This window comes from Brachycentrus maculatus, unplaced genomic scaffold (genome assembly GCF_059751285.1).
Source record: "Brachycentrus maculatus isolate JH-2025_06_01 unplaced genomic scaffold, ASM5975128v1 h1tg000069l, whole genome shotgun sequence".
Taxonomy (NCBI): Eukaryota; Metazoa; Arthropoda; class Insecta; order Trichoptera; family Brachycentridae; genus Brachycentrus; species Brachycentrus maculatus.
The window spans coordinates 3,301,034-3,316,585 of NW_028280823.1; the positions used below are offsets into that span (position 1 = coordinate 3,301,034).

General features: G+C 28.1%; 1 protein-coding gene across 4 annotated transcripts in view; it reads right to left on the reverse strand.

Annotated features, from left to right (window-relative positions):
- LOC148311280 (glycine receptor subunit alpha-2-like) overlaps positions 1-15,552 on the reverse strand; it is a 103,930-nt gene that overhangs the window by 73,088 nt on the left and 15,290 nt on the right. For all 4 annotated transcript variants that reach the window (XM_088257014.1, XM_088257013.1, XM_088257012.1 and 1 more), the window contains exon 2: positions 5,579-5,655. In XM_088257014.1, coding sequence (XP_088113140.1) covers positions 5,579-5,655 — 77 coding nt within the window. The remainder of the gene's footprint in view (positions 1-5,578; positions 5,656-15,552) is intronic.

Below are 15,552 nucleotides of genomic sequence, written 5' to 3' on the forward strand. Positions count from 1 at the left end.
CTTATAACAATTTCTATGGCGATAAAGACTAGCGCGTTTTTCAAATTTTCTAACGAGGTCGACGGATCATTTATTTATTGAAGGACTTATTTATTTTATTTATTTTATTTTTAAACTTCATGTACAGAAAATAAAAAGTACATTGGCGGGCTTATTGCTAAAAAGCAATATCTTCCAACCGACCAAAGACGGACTAGTGATATTGATCAAAACGTTTGATACCATATATAGCCGTTTGCAATCAGTGGGCAGATAGTACTTGAACATTTAAAAAAAAACATAAATTACAAATTGACATTTAAAAAAGAAACATAAATTAACAGAAGACGATAATAAGGAGGGCAAAGGAAGAAGGGAGATTAGGGAAGGAGGTAGAGGGAGGAGGTTTGATCGACAGTTAGGATTCTAATGACAGATAGTAATGTCTCAGACGTTTTTAAAAGTTAATACATATTATTGTCTGATGTAATAGATTTTATCAAAAAACTAAAAACAATTAATTAACAATTAGACAAAAAAGTATTCTAGGATTCTAATGATAAATAGGTAGAATTCGGTAGCAAGTTTAAGAAAGAGAGGAGGGGTCAGGGGAGGAGGAGATGGACAGTTAGGGTTCTAGGGTAAGATAACACTTATTGTGTTTCCATACACGACAACTGGTAGACGCAAGGATTATTAGGTACAAGGGATGACGTTTTGCCTTGAGCGCCTACGTTATTGATGGTCTGCTGTCAAAATGCTTTAACGGAAGGACCGTTATTAGTATTTTCCTCGGTGGGTGAAATATTGAAGTATTCACGATTACGTGTGGGAACTGTATCTATACATTGATAGTTTACGCATAAATAGAAATCATAACATTTTCAGGAGATATCTCCAATATAATTTTGTATCATATATTTTTTTCACTAGTTGAACGAAGTGGATGTTTTGGGTGAGTGTTTGTCAGTGTGGGTTGCGGGTTCAACATCCGATAACTGTTTTAAAAAAGAACGGGTTAAAGTTTAATGAAATAAATTTGAAGAAGTATACGCACACGAAACATTAAAATAGATGATTACTGAGAGAATTATTCTGATTTTTTTACTGACTTATAAGAGCGGTATGTGAACTTCTGTCCATAGCTTCTTTTAAACTTCTTGATGTGACAAGATTTTTGTTTCCTCCTTTATTTATTACTGATATAAATACAGAGCACTTATCAATATCTATATACATAATCAATATTATCGTTCTTACTATAACTCTGTTATTAATGCTGATTTATTTTTACTTTTATGAAAAGCACTACTCGTCTACTCATTTAAAACAGCTACATAAATCATAAATCTTGACTACCATTATAAGTAATTTTTTTGTTGGATATTTTTCCCAACCCACCCTAATCACCTAGTCTCGCTCATACTAACTTATTATTGTTCCCCAAACTCAAAAAAGCTTGGAAAGGAAGAAGGTTAGAGATGATTACCGAGATTAAGGCAAATGCGACAAATGAGATGAAGGATATCACAAAAGAAGCGTTCCTGGAATGGAAACATCGTTGGGATAAGTGTGTGCGTCGAGGAAGTTAATAATTTAAAGGAGACCCATACATGTAACTCTTAAATTACTACATTTTGTTTTATGACGTCAGTCTACGTGTTAATTGAACAGGTCAGATATAAAAATATATATGTATAAATAACAGAACAATTAAATTAATTGAAGGTAACAGAGCAAATAAACCTGTTTACATTAAAGTAGCTAATTATGTATGGAATATTCTGATATCGTATGTTAGGATTAAGGTATGGATTTAGCACGCACTGCGACATATTCGTCAAAATCAAAACTAGCAGCGTTATTTTTACACTCACTTCGCTACTCGGAGCTAAGATGATAGATTGCTGGTATGGAAATAAGGGTAATTTATTTGAAATTGCATCATTACGTTTATGCTTTGTGAAAATCAATGCCGACAATCATAAATCACAAAGAAACTGCCAATTTTTTTAAACAATTTTTTGATCCGGAAGTAGATTATTCAAAAACCAACTAATTTTAACTTTTCGTTATTTCAAAGAATATAACTTGAGTTTTAGGACTAAGCAAAAAAGTATTTGAAGTCAATGGATTTTTATCACAAAAACACAACTTTCGACTGGTATTTGAGCATGGTTAGAAATTTCAAACCTTTGTAAAGTTTTTGATTAATAATATTTACATATTTTGTTGTTGTGTTACACGGTATAATATTCATTGACAGATTAAAACATAAAAAAAATACTAGGCGTTAGTAGAAATTGAAACGGGTAAAACTGGATAACTAATTTAAACTTTTCGTTATTTCAAAGAATATAACTTGAGTTTTAGGACTAAGCAAAAAAGTATTTGAAGTCAATGGATTTTTATCACAAAAACACAACTTTCGACTGGTACTTGAGCATGGTTAGAAATTTCAAACCTTTCTAAAGTTTTTGATTAATAATATTTACATATTTTGATATTTAGAAATTGTGTTAACGATTTCTAAATATCTAAATATTTAGAAAATAATAATTAGCAAAACATTGATCTGATGGTGCCGTTTTGGGTGTGGACAGGTTTAAAAAATATATATTTTATGCAATAAATATGTTTCCTTTGGATATCAATAAATTTAAAAATTTCGAAATTTAAAAACTATTGTGTCTTTGTATTTTTAAAACGCTTAATAAAATAAATACAATTTAATTAATTGATTTGGCAGTCACTTTGTGGTAATATCAATCCATTTTTAATTTAAGTTTTACTGAGTAAATACCACTATTTCTTAAAATCTACCGTGACACGTGTTTCGATGCATTCCGTATCATTTTTATCGGTGTTTGAAAGTAAAAGTGGTATTTACGTAGTAAAATTTAAATTAAAAATAAAACAGCTGATTTTACAGGCTTATTTAAATTAAATTACATGATGTTGATAAATCATGTAATTTAAATAGAAGTCACGATCAACATATGAAATAAACATCCATTTCTATAATAAAAAATATATAAAGTCATACTTACCCTTATGATAAGGTATATGTGATTATTATTAACATACATAATTTAAATTTACTAAATATGAATTAAATTTTTTCAGAAAAAATATATAAAATCATGGTTTCCAACCCTTGCCTTGTTGTGTTTACAAGAATTTTGATATATTTTAACATTTTGACAATTTCGTCAATTCGGAAGGGCATGTGGGAACCAGTCTGATGATGTCGGTAACGACGAAACGCGGTCACTGGTCAAATAAAATATTTGTAATTTGTTTAAACGGTTATTATTTTATTATAATAAACATTGAAATCATCAGTTATGTATTTTTTCTCTGGCTCTGGAATCAAACCTGAGACCTGATATAAAATAACAGCCGAATCTACTAATTTTTACTCTACGTAGGCGGAAAAATATGGAAACAAAAGAGTAATTGACATATAAAGGTATTCATTACCGTTGACTTGATTCACCAAAAGTCTCAACAAAATGTTCATAAGCTAATTCACCGTAACAGAACTGCAAAAAAGTTTTGAAAAAACATTTCTAAAAAAGTCGTTAAGGCATTGTTTAAGTGTTCTGTCCATTACGGTTGGAAAAACCATTTTCATCGTAAGGTTGAGTTCCGTTTGCGAATAACATTGTCGCTTATTAACTCTGCAAGACCTTTGGCATTTTCGAAGCGTGTATGGGCATTTTTTATTTTCTAAATTAGCATTTAAACACATCGAATGAAAGGTGAGAGAATATATGCGGCACTGCGTTATTCCGGGCACGCAAAACAGAAATATATCCTCTTTTGTATTTCCGTATAAGGAAATCCGATCCATGATATATAACTTTAAATAAAGTTTTAAGTACAACGAAGGTAAAAAAAAAACAGTATACATATAAATAACCATAAATCTTTTAAATAAGCTATATTAACAACAGTTTTAATTGATTTGTTTCACACAAAGTTTAAATGTACTAATTTTTGCACGATAATGGTCTATACAACAGTTTTTAAAACTGCGTAGAAATAAAAAAAAAATCGTTTTTACGTAGATATTTTTTATTCAAACTAGTGGTTGCGTTGGCAACTTTGCAATAAAAATACATATATCAATAAATGTTACATAAATAAATAAATTTTATTCATATTAAAATATGTCTGTATTTTTAAGGAGGCAAGAAAACTGGGAGCCGACAGAAGGTTCGAGAGGTGATTTTTTTCCGTCAGGATTTTGTGGTCTCCATATGCTTTAAATAGGAAAACAAATGTTGTTTGAAAAACTCTAATAAAACCGAGAATATAAACAATAATAATGTTTACTTTTAATACATAAAAATAACACTCAATGAGTATATGACATAGTTTATTTTATTATTCAAAGAACTTTCTTTTTTAATTAATATTTTAAGGTTTCACAATAAACACAATTTATTAACTTTTACGATTAAAATAAGTAAACAGTATCTTATTTATTATTCCACCTTCGTAGTGTAGTAGTCAACGCGTTTGGCTACCGTGGTGGAAGTCCTGGGTCTAATCCCAGAACGTCAAAATAAATTAAAATGATTTTTTACTCTAATACTTATTTAATAGCACCCAGGGCATGATCACCTTTCTTTCACTATCAAGATAACACTGCTTATATAAGATGCAGTGCCATATGCACCATTGGGTACAGATAAGGGGAAGAAAATAAGATGAAATTTTTAACATAAATTATGTAAATGTGTTATTGGCAAATTTTTATTTATTATTATTATTTCGTCTTGCATGAAGGGCGCCTGTAATACGGCAATCTAAGTGTCAGTGAGGTAAACTGATTGCGGTAAAAAAAACTTCAGGCGCACGCACCACGCCATTATATTACTATTTGTACATACACATGTATTATAAATTATTCGGACCATTATTTGATATAACGCGTTTCCGAGTACCAACAAAAGGCATTCATTAACCTTTACCTTAAAGAACGTTAAAATGAATCCGCTAGGATTTTAGGAAAGTAATAGAATATAATGAAAAATAATAACTTTCAAAACCTCTATTTTAAGAGTATTCAATTAATGTTATGTTTCTCTTATCTTCATCAATAAACAAGTTTATATTTTCTTCATGTTTATTTAAAATCAGTTTTTTTCTTCTTATTATTAAATGATTTCAACTCTTTGGTGGGTGAAATGATTTCATTCTCGTTAAGGTCAAGTATTCGTTAAGTCGCAACTTTATTTTCTCTAAATCCAGGTAACATTTAACGTAAATGTTTTTGTTTTTAATCATCGTTTTTGCATTGAAAATTTTTTTCTTCGAATTGATTATATGAAAAGAAAAGAGTTATTGAAAGGTAATGAGTTAAAAAAATAATTATATTCTTAAAACAAAAAAATCCATTTCACATTAAAAAAAAAAAGAGCGAACAAAAAGACGACCAGCCCTGATCGTTACCAAACGCATTCTGATTTGAATGCTCGAGATTTACGCCTTAACTCTCTTAGCATTATGTGGGAGAAAATTTAAAAAGTAGGTACATAAAATATTTTAGCTAAAAAAAACAATACATAAATGTAATTTTTAAGCTTACCTGGTGGTATATTTTTATTGTAATCTGGATCTAAGGTAAATCCACTGCTATCAGATATGTTTGGTGAACACTGGACACTGAAAAGAGGAGAACTTCGATTAGATGTCATGTATCTACAATTATTTTATATTTTTTCCCATTACTTCTACGTTCTTTTGAAGGTTGCTAGTGAATTGAATTGAAGTATTTTAAAATAAATTATGGAGAAATTTAAATATGCTCGTTACATACCAAAAATACTTATTTCATGAAAAAATTATTCAGGCAGCTATATATAGATTTATTAGAATAATAATACAGTTTTTCATATTAATTATTATTTACCAAACACAGGATTATTCACCCTACTGATGAATTATCAATATATTTTAAAGGTGTCCAATAAGGACCTATATTATACTGCAGTGTATATTTGTAGTGTTAAAATCACCTTACCTTATAGTGGAAGTATTTCACATAAATAGGAAGTTTAATGAAACGAGGGTATGATATTTTTTATTTAAATCACAATAAGGATTAATTGTTTTGTTAACATTGTGGGTCATCAATTTCAATAAATATGCAATAAATTTCTTTTGACAAATACACATTTATATCTAAACTATAAACCGAGAAGGAATTTCATTTAATAGCGTGTTACACGGTATAATATTCATTGACAGTTTAAAACATAAAAAATACTAGGCGTTATTAGAAATTGAAACAGGTAAAATTAACTGAATTGCTATTAATATCTCTACATGAATCATTTTAATTCTTTGCTATTTATTTAAGAATGACGCAATGAATATAATAACGTCAGTAAAATATACATAAGTCAAAACAAAAATATGAATTTATGGTTCCTGCTCTAGAAACTACACTAATAGCTACAATTAATGCTTTCATTTACATAAATGCTAAGGGTTTATGGAAATGTTTTTTAATGCTAATATTATTCTGTTTTAGATGGATGACGGTCAATCACATATGTGAGTTATGAAATCATAGTGCAGAAGTGTTAATATTTTAACCCTTGTCGTCATTTAACCCTCTCCCACATTAATTCCTCGTATGAGATCTTAAAATAGCTAAGTTCTTAAAAAAAGTGCCGGCAAATTCTTTAAAAAGGTTTTTATCTTTTAATTTTTTTCACAAGAAATTACTTTATAATTTCCTAAATCAAAATGCCACTACAGGGGCTGTAGAAGGAAAACTCGTTTGCAAACGATGTAACAAAGAACCATTGTGGCTAGAGTGTTTTTAAGATTTTCATTCACGCAAATAACATCCGTTTATTTCTAATATCATCATCATTTGTTCCATAAATTGTTACATTATTCATATTTATTTGACTGTTGAATTAGACAGATTGTTTTTGTAAAATTTAAACAAAGAAATACATTTTTTACCTTTAAATGTATTTTATCATCGTTCATTAACATTATCATAAAAATGTTAAAATGCCATATTATGCTCCCTTAAATACAAATATGTCTCATATGAGTCCCTTTTGAAATCTCTAATAGATAAATACCCAAAAAATATTAACGTACATAAATGCAACACTAGAGATGTTTTAAAATCAAAGAAAAAAACCTGTAATGGCGGGTTAGCGATTATTTAAAAAATGAGCATAAAAAACCACATGTATCTAATTAAATCATAATTTTTCTGATGTTACTATCCGGATACAATATAAACTTCCTTGGTTTTTAAATAAATGAAACATAAAACAAAAATAACCATTACATTTATTTCCAGTGTTTTCCGTATACATTACCAAATACAGCCCAACAAAGAAGTTGTAATCAAGATTTTTATTAATGTCTGAAGAAAAACAATGAAATTATTGTGATAGGAGAAAAGAAGTCAAGGTATTTACAGCCCTGACATTGGCTTGTTTGAGTAAAGATTTAAGTAAGTATTTGATTCTGTGAGACACTTATATTTGTAATATATTTCTTGATTTATCGTTATATATATATACATATATATATATATATATATATATATATATATATATATATATATATATATATATATATATATATATATATATGTATATATATATATATATATATATATATATATATATATATATATATATATATATATATATATATATATATTTATATATATATATATATATATATATATATATATATATATATATATATATATATATATATATATATATATATATATATATATATATATATATATATATATATATATATATATATATATATATATATATACTAGAGAAAGAAGAAAGAAGAAGAACATATATATTAGTGTGCGCGCGCGCGTGTGTGTGTGTGTGTGTGTGTGTGTGCGCGCGCGCGCGTGTGTGTGTGTATATAGTTAAGGGTTTTAATTATTGATTTAGTATTATCAAATTAAAATTTGGTTTAGATCCAGTAACACTCAGTTTTCTTTTATTCATTGAATGGTTAACTTTGAATTCTTATCTACCCATTACACTACATCAAAACTTTACTACTAGTCAATGGAGGTCGCGTGCGGAGTCCGTATTACAAAAATACAAAGGTACCATAAACATAAACAATATTTCTTACTAGTAATATAAACAAAAAGAAACAGGATTACATGCATAAATTTATGACAGACGTTTACAAAATTGATTTCTCATAAAAAGGAGTATCACATAATATGAACCGAGAATTTTCAGAACATCGTAACTTAGATATTCAATAAAATTTCCACCATGTCATTCCTGGTCGTCTATTCCAAACGAAAGACAACGCGTTAACTGCGTCGTCGTTAACTGCGTCGTGTAGATAACTCTAACATTACTTCGATTCTATAGTAAACGTTTCTATTATAATATTTTTATTTAAATAAAAACAGTTGGATGTGGATAATGGCATCAGTAGAAGTAGTAGTAGTAGTAAAAAAACGATGTATGTAATGCTGATAATAAAAATTACACCTGTAAATAAGAATAATAATGTGAAAATGTTTTTATTTGACTATCGTAATATTGAAAGAAATTGCAGTTTAATTATTATATTTTGCATCGAAATAGAGATATATTTAGTATGTTTTAATTATAGGGGATCTATTATTTATTGCGGCTATAAATCTTATTCTGTAAGTGTCGTACTCGTTAGGTTTGTACGCCAGTAATAATAAATCTAAAAATAACGTTTACAGTCACTTCCAAATGTGAATATAAATATTTATATATATATATATATATATATATATATATATATATATATATATATATATATATATATATATATATATATATATATATATATATATATATATTTATATATATATATATATATATATATATATATATATATATATATATATATATATATATATATATATATTTATTTATATATATATATATATATATATATATATATATATATATATATATATATATATATATATATATATGTATATATATAAATATATATATTTATATATATATATATATATATATATATATATATATATAAATATATATATATATATATATATATATATATATATATATATATATATATATATATATATATATATATATATATATATATATATATATATAAACATAAAAAATAAAAGCTAAAATAAATGTTATTTTCGACATCCCCTTGTAAAAAAATACCATTATATTTAAGGGATTTGATAAATGAAATTTCGGTTTAAGGTTACAATTTTTTATTAATGTTATACAGTTCTTAAATCATAACGATGTCACAAAATAACAACGAAATAATTATTTGATTATTATTTGGTTGTTATTTTGTATTATTATTATTTCAATAATTTGAAAAAAAAACCTGGGTTAAGCTTAAGGCTATGTTTTCTGCATAATCAAGACATCAATAAACGTTTCTTTTCTTTATATTTTATATCAATTTTCAATTTCTTTCGTAAATTAAATCAAATCGACGATGAAGAAAAATAAAAACGATAACTTTATAAAATGGTGATCAATTGTCAAAATATACCTAAGGGGGTGGTACTATTTAAAGCAAGACACTGTTATTGCCATTTTCAACTCATTCATTACCATCGATATATTTCTCAAAGTATTATTGATTGCGATCATATGTATATTTTCTTGAATTAATTAATGCAAATTAAATAACAAAAAAATGAACAAAAAAACTTTACTTTTTTTTTAGAAGAGCCGTATTTATTCAGTCATAAAATGTTACATTTAAATGATATGCGTTTAGCATTTAGAGCTTTCGAGCATTCATAGTGGGTATAATATAAAAAGCTGTCTCGAAAGCTTTCTGATTAGACGTTGGCGGTGACCTAGTGCCAGTTAATTCACGCTGTTAATTGCCCTACGTTATTATGCGCACGATTCTCCCTCACGTGAGTTTCTTATGCGCAACGTAACTCATTTCATCAAACATTAACCAACCACTCAAGATATTCTTAAACCACGTAAACTTATTAGTGTAATATGTTAAATACTACTTTTCTTGAATGTGAAATTATAAATATAATTATTCTTTGGTGCAGACAAGTAATGTCAGCACAGGGATGTCCAAAACACGGCGTGCGACGTGTATTTAAAATTTATTACATCTTAATAAATTATACTTATGTAGGTCTTCACAATCAGAATGAGTCACACACTTACTACGTCTGGCAACCACTAATATTAAAATTCATATTATTTTTTGACATCTCTTCAAAGATGAAGAAGAATATGGAAGTTTGGGAATTTACGGGGCTGACGACCGTCATATGCTGGTTTAAGTGATCACATTACACACGTGTAACATTCACCAATTCTATCCATTATTGACAACCACACTACTCGAATTCTTGGAAGTTCTATATATATGAACCGATTTCGAAACGTTGTTTTTGAATCACTAGAACTTCACTTGAGACATCTGTTGGTGTGATGAAAAGAAGCTATTTATTAAATGCCCAGACTTCCATATTTTTCTTCATCTTTGACGATATCAAAAAATAATATGAAATATAACCCTTATAACTGGAGATAATTTAGATTTGTGTATTTGGACACACTCAAAATGTAAATATTATAGTTTATATTGATAGATCTCTTTAAGATAAAATAATGAAGAACTAATAATATAAATTGTATTGTAGGTATCAATAAGATCTCTGTATTTTTACTTTTATTTAAAAATATAAAGTATTTGTTTCCGTAACCCTCCAATTTTAGTTATTTTGATTGACCTAGGATCGTATCCTGTTTTGACAGCCCTGAATTATCGGCTAATACGGACAATATTTATTAAGACAAATAATAAAGTTATTCATTTATTATAATAGGGACTATTCGTCAGCTTCTTATGGATAAAAAAATATATATTAAAAGTTTTTTGAATTAATCACCCAGACAATTTTTATCAAGAATAAAGTGTATAAAAACTGTTTTAAAAAATATTTTCATTTTATATTTTTCCTTCATTATTGATATTAGGTATTGAAATAAAAAATAAATTTGTTTTTTTTTCTTTCTATTAATTATTTATTAGGCAAGAGTCTTATGGAATAACACGATGGTAAAAATATGAAAACAAAACATGATCAAGAAAATTGCACAAGACCACAATTGATTTTATTGATGTTAACATGACTAGTTTTAAGAATTAATAAATATTCTCATTAAAGGTTGAAAAAACAAACTTTAAAATACAAACTACATTTTTACGTTCATCTGTCGATAGAAATATAATTTTTAACATGAATAAACTAAAAAGTGATATGTTACAAGTGGTTAATTTTTTTATATTCTGTTGAAATTTGAATACTGTTTATATTTCAAACCTGAGTAAAATATTATTATAAAAATGCCTAAATGTTCATAAAAAACACATGAACTTTCTTGGAAATGCATTTAAAATTAATTGGACTTTAATATGTCACAAAAAAACTATTTGGTAATGGATTTCGGTTACGATTCTGAGATTAGTCGAATTTGAGTCAGAAGCTCTACGATCGACCTCCACTCTGCCAAAACTTGGAAAACAAAATATAAAAGGTAAATTTTTGACTATGCGATTTTAGTATCATGAATAGCATTTATTCCTCGGGCAAAGAATCAAATTAAAATGTTAATTCTGAATGAATATTAGATTCTTTGGTAACAATTATAATATATACCTACGTACTTTAAAATGGGATAAGGTTATGTTTGAGTTAAAATTTCAGTTTTCCTTCACAAAGCTACTGTGAAATCGAAAAATCGATTGAAACAACGTGAGTTTTGCAGTAATTTGTGGTATACCTTAAACACAGAACTAATTGCCGTTTCGTTTTAGATTGGTTTGACTTTTAATGGCTGCCAAACAATAAATATTAATTTTAATTTTACAGATAAGGTGGGCATTTCGATATCGAGGGTTTAAAAACAGAAAATCGTACAGATCTTTGATTCTTGCAGTGATTTTATTGATATCATAGAATGAAATAAAGTACATTTTAATTTTTTTTTATCAACGTAGAGTTTAGATATACAAATCATTGTATGACAGAATTAAAAACGAAGATAAGGAATGTAAGGCTGAACGAGGAATAATTGAAAAGATTAGGAAGAGTTATGGACATGTGGAGCGAATGGATAACGAGAGAATGACTAAGAAAATGTATGTGGCGAATGTGAGAAAGAAAACAGAACGAGGACGACCGAAAAAGACTTGGCACGATCAGATCAATCAGAACCTAAAATCTGGCGGTGTCAAAAGTCTGCGTAATCGGAGGGCATGTATGACTAGATGTATGGATGTGAAGGAGGCGAGGAGTGTATGTCAGGACAGAAGAGTGTGGCATTCTCTCATCTCTGCCTACCCCTGCGGGGAAACGGCGTGATGGTAGTAGTAGTAGTAGTAGTAGGTAAAGGATTTAAGACTGGGTGGACGCTGGACTGCGAAACTGGCGTCGAGGGTTTGATACCCGTCAATTGCAAAATAAATAAAAAAATATATTTATTTTTAATTGGTCTGAGTGTTTGTGGTGTGTTTTTCTCATTTTCTTTCCCTATTCTTACTATCCCACAAATCATCCCACAAGGCATCTGTCAGGAAGCCTAGTTGCTTCTGTATCAGATCTGGGAATGCGGTAGAATAGCTTTCAATATCACCATTCGAACATCTATCATACATCGTTTTACCGCCTGTCACTTTATTAAGTTACAAATTATTTTGTTCATATTTTTTCTCTCTCATTATCATCAGCCGAGTGTTTGATTAATTGGCCACCCGGTGGTACAGTATTTGGCCGCTAGCTTGTCATGTGTTTACGTCTGCCATGATCCTGGCTCGCGCCCAACGTGTGACGACACACGAGTCTGGGCGCAGCGTGTCTACACATGGCCAGACCACAATCGCGAATCACTTCACATGTGTGTATAGTCATCACGATGTTATGTGGTCACTAACATATATAATCGGTCTATTATAGACACGACCCAACAAACGCATTATGTTGGGTTTGGGAATTTATTTTATTAAAACTGAATAATTTTAAATTTGGCACAGTTTTATTTTGCGTATAACATAGACACATTAACATAGATGAAGAAGAATATAAAAGTCTAAGTTTTTACAGAGAAATTTGCTTAAGTCCTATTTATATTGGCATTGTATGTTGATTTTGCAAAAAATCGGGTGAATGAAATTTGAATGCATCATATCGTATGTAAAACAATAACGATTTTTCATTTAAAAAAAATTAAACCCGTTCATTGGTCAAATAAGATAAAAGTGGAAAAAAGCTTTATAGTTTTTCTTGGATAGTATAATTTTAAAATTAATAACGAACTTCTTGTATCATACATTAATAATATTAAAATAGAAAAATATTCGTTTGTTTGAAAATGTTACATTGATTGTTTTATGGTGAAACGGCCTTCATATAACTAAAAAAAATTGGTAATTTAAACTTAACTAATATTAAAAATAAAACAAAACTTTCTTGAACAATTGTTGATAAGTATCAAAATTAAGGTTAAGTGGTTTATTACTTTTTAAGTAATATTTGTAAAATGGTGCACACCCCCGTTATTACCTTTTAATTGCATTGTAACGACAAAAAAATTAAATCAGTTACTACAAATAACCCTGAGCATAATCTGATTATTAATAATAACGTTTTTTTTCTCATTAGATGGAAGAAAAAAATAAAATGCCCCCAAAACTACCCCTTTCCGTAACTACCCTTTTCGTTCGCAAAAAATATAAGTAAATGGTACTAAGAGAGGGTTGTAGAAAACTAATCAAGTACTCGCAGTATAATCGTGGTCATGACTTATTATAATGGAATGTTCATTGTGGCCTTCACGCTTAAAATATTAAATCCCGCGAGTTATGTTGGCGAGGTAGTTTTACTCGCAAAAAATGTCAAGTCATGCCTACGACTATACTGGTAGTAAATGTTTTCGGTAGGTTAACAGTGGTCGAGTCGGATATTGCGTGAGAAATAAGAAGATCAAATCTCTTTTTAAATTACAGTGAAAATAACGCTTAGCCTGTTACAAATAATCGTTGGCGATTTTATGCGGTAATATTATTTTCAAAGCGTGAAAATCGTGTAGTGAAATTTAGCCCATAGGCCTCAAGTGAAAAAATAAGAAAAAAATATTTAAAAATAAATAAGATCTTTAAAAAAATTGTAATATAAATTTTAAGAAATTATTTTTATTTTATAAATTAACAATACACAACCATTTGATAACGAGTTTGCATTCAATGTTTACTTTATTATATTCAATTTGTCGTTTTGATTAAATGTAAATTATATTATTTATTGATTCGGCATTAACTTTGTGGAATGAAATGTTGATTATTAAAAAAAAAAAAAACTCATGAATGTACCATTTCATGAGTTTTATTTACAATATATTTACGACTAGTTTCGAAAACTTACAGATGTTTTCATCTTCTAGTAAAAATAAAAAATAATTTCCCCTTCCCTCTATTTATTAACCTATATATACCCCTAAACATACTTTTATTCGTTAGTTTTAATTTTTACCAGAAAATGAAAACATCTGTAAGTTTTCGAAACTAGTCGTATATATAAATAAAACTCAAACTTAAATGGTATATTCAAGTGTTTAATTTTAAAAAATGTAGGTTAACACTGAATATTAGAATTAAAATATACAACCTAAAATTTTCCACTGCATCAGGTTTTGTAAATACAGCCAATTAAATTTCTACATAATTTCAGTTATATTCAGATCATACTGATTCACAAAAAATATGGATGTACTCGTAATTATAATTTGAAAAAATATTTGAAATATATGAGATAAATGTATTAATCACTTTACAGATGATATTTCAATAAATCTTTTTGGTAACGCAAGATGACACGAAGCATTTATTGTTTTTATAAGGAAGAAGATGAAGGTATGAGCAACCTAGGGTTAATGACCCGACATTGTGATACTTAAAATATATTTTTACGAACTCATTTTTAACAAAAATAATAGTTTGTTTAAATCGGTGTATTTTATGATTCTCAGTTTAAGTACTGCAAGGCAGTATTTTTCAGTCATTTTATATGAAAAGACTTTCTATAGCTACATTTTATGCCGTAAATTTTATATTTGTATCCTACAATTTATGCGGTCCTGTGATAAGTGTCGGGAACTCTCCTTGTGTTTAGGTTCAGGTCTACTCTATTACAAGTTGATTCTTATTTTCAATAATAGACTGATTTGCCCAATTAAAATAACATAAAATTTAAATATTTGTGTTAACATAAAAAATATTTATCTTAAAAAGAAGCAATAAAATGCCCGGACTTCCTTGAAAAGTTACTCCCGCGACATTAATCTTCCAGAGGATTATTCCAATGCTTGTGAACATAAATTTCAATATACTCATAATGTTACTGTCAAAAATGAGATATATATGAGAATAACCCGCAATAAACCTTGAATAACTCTAACTAACTAACCATCACGCCGCTTCTCCGCAGGGGTAGGCAGAGAGAATAGAGCGCCACAC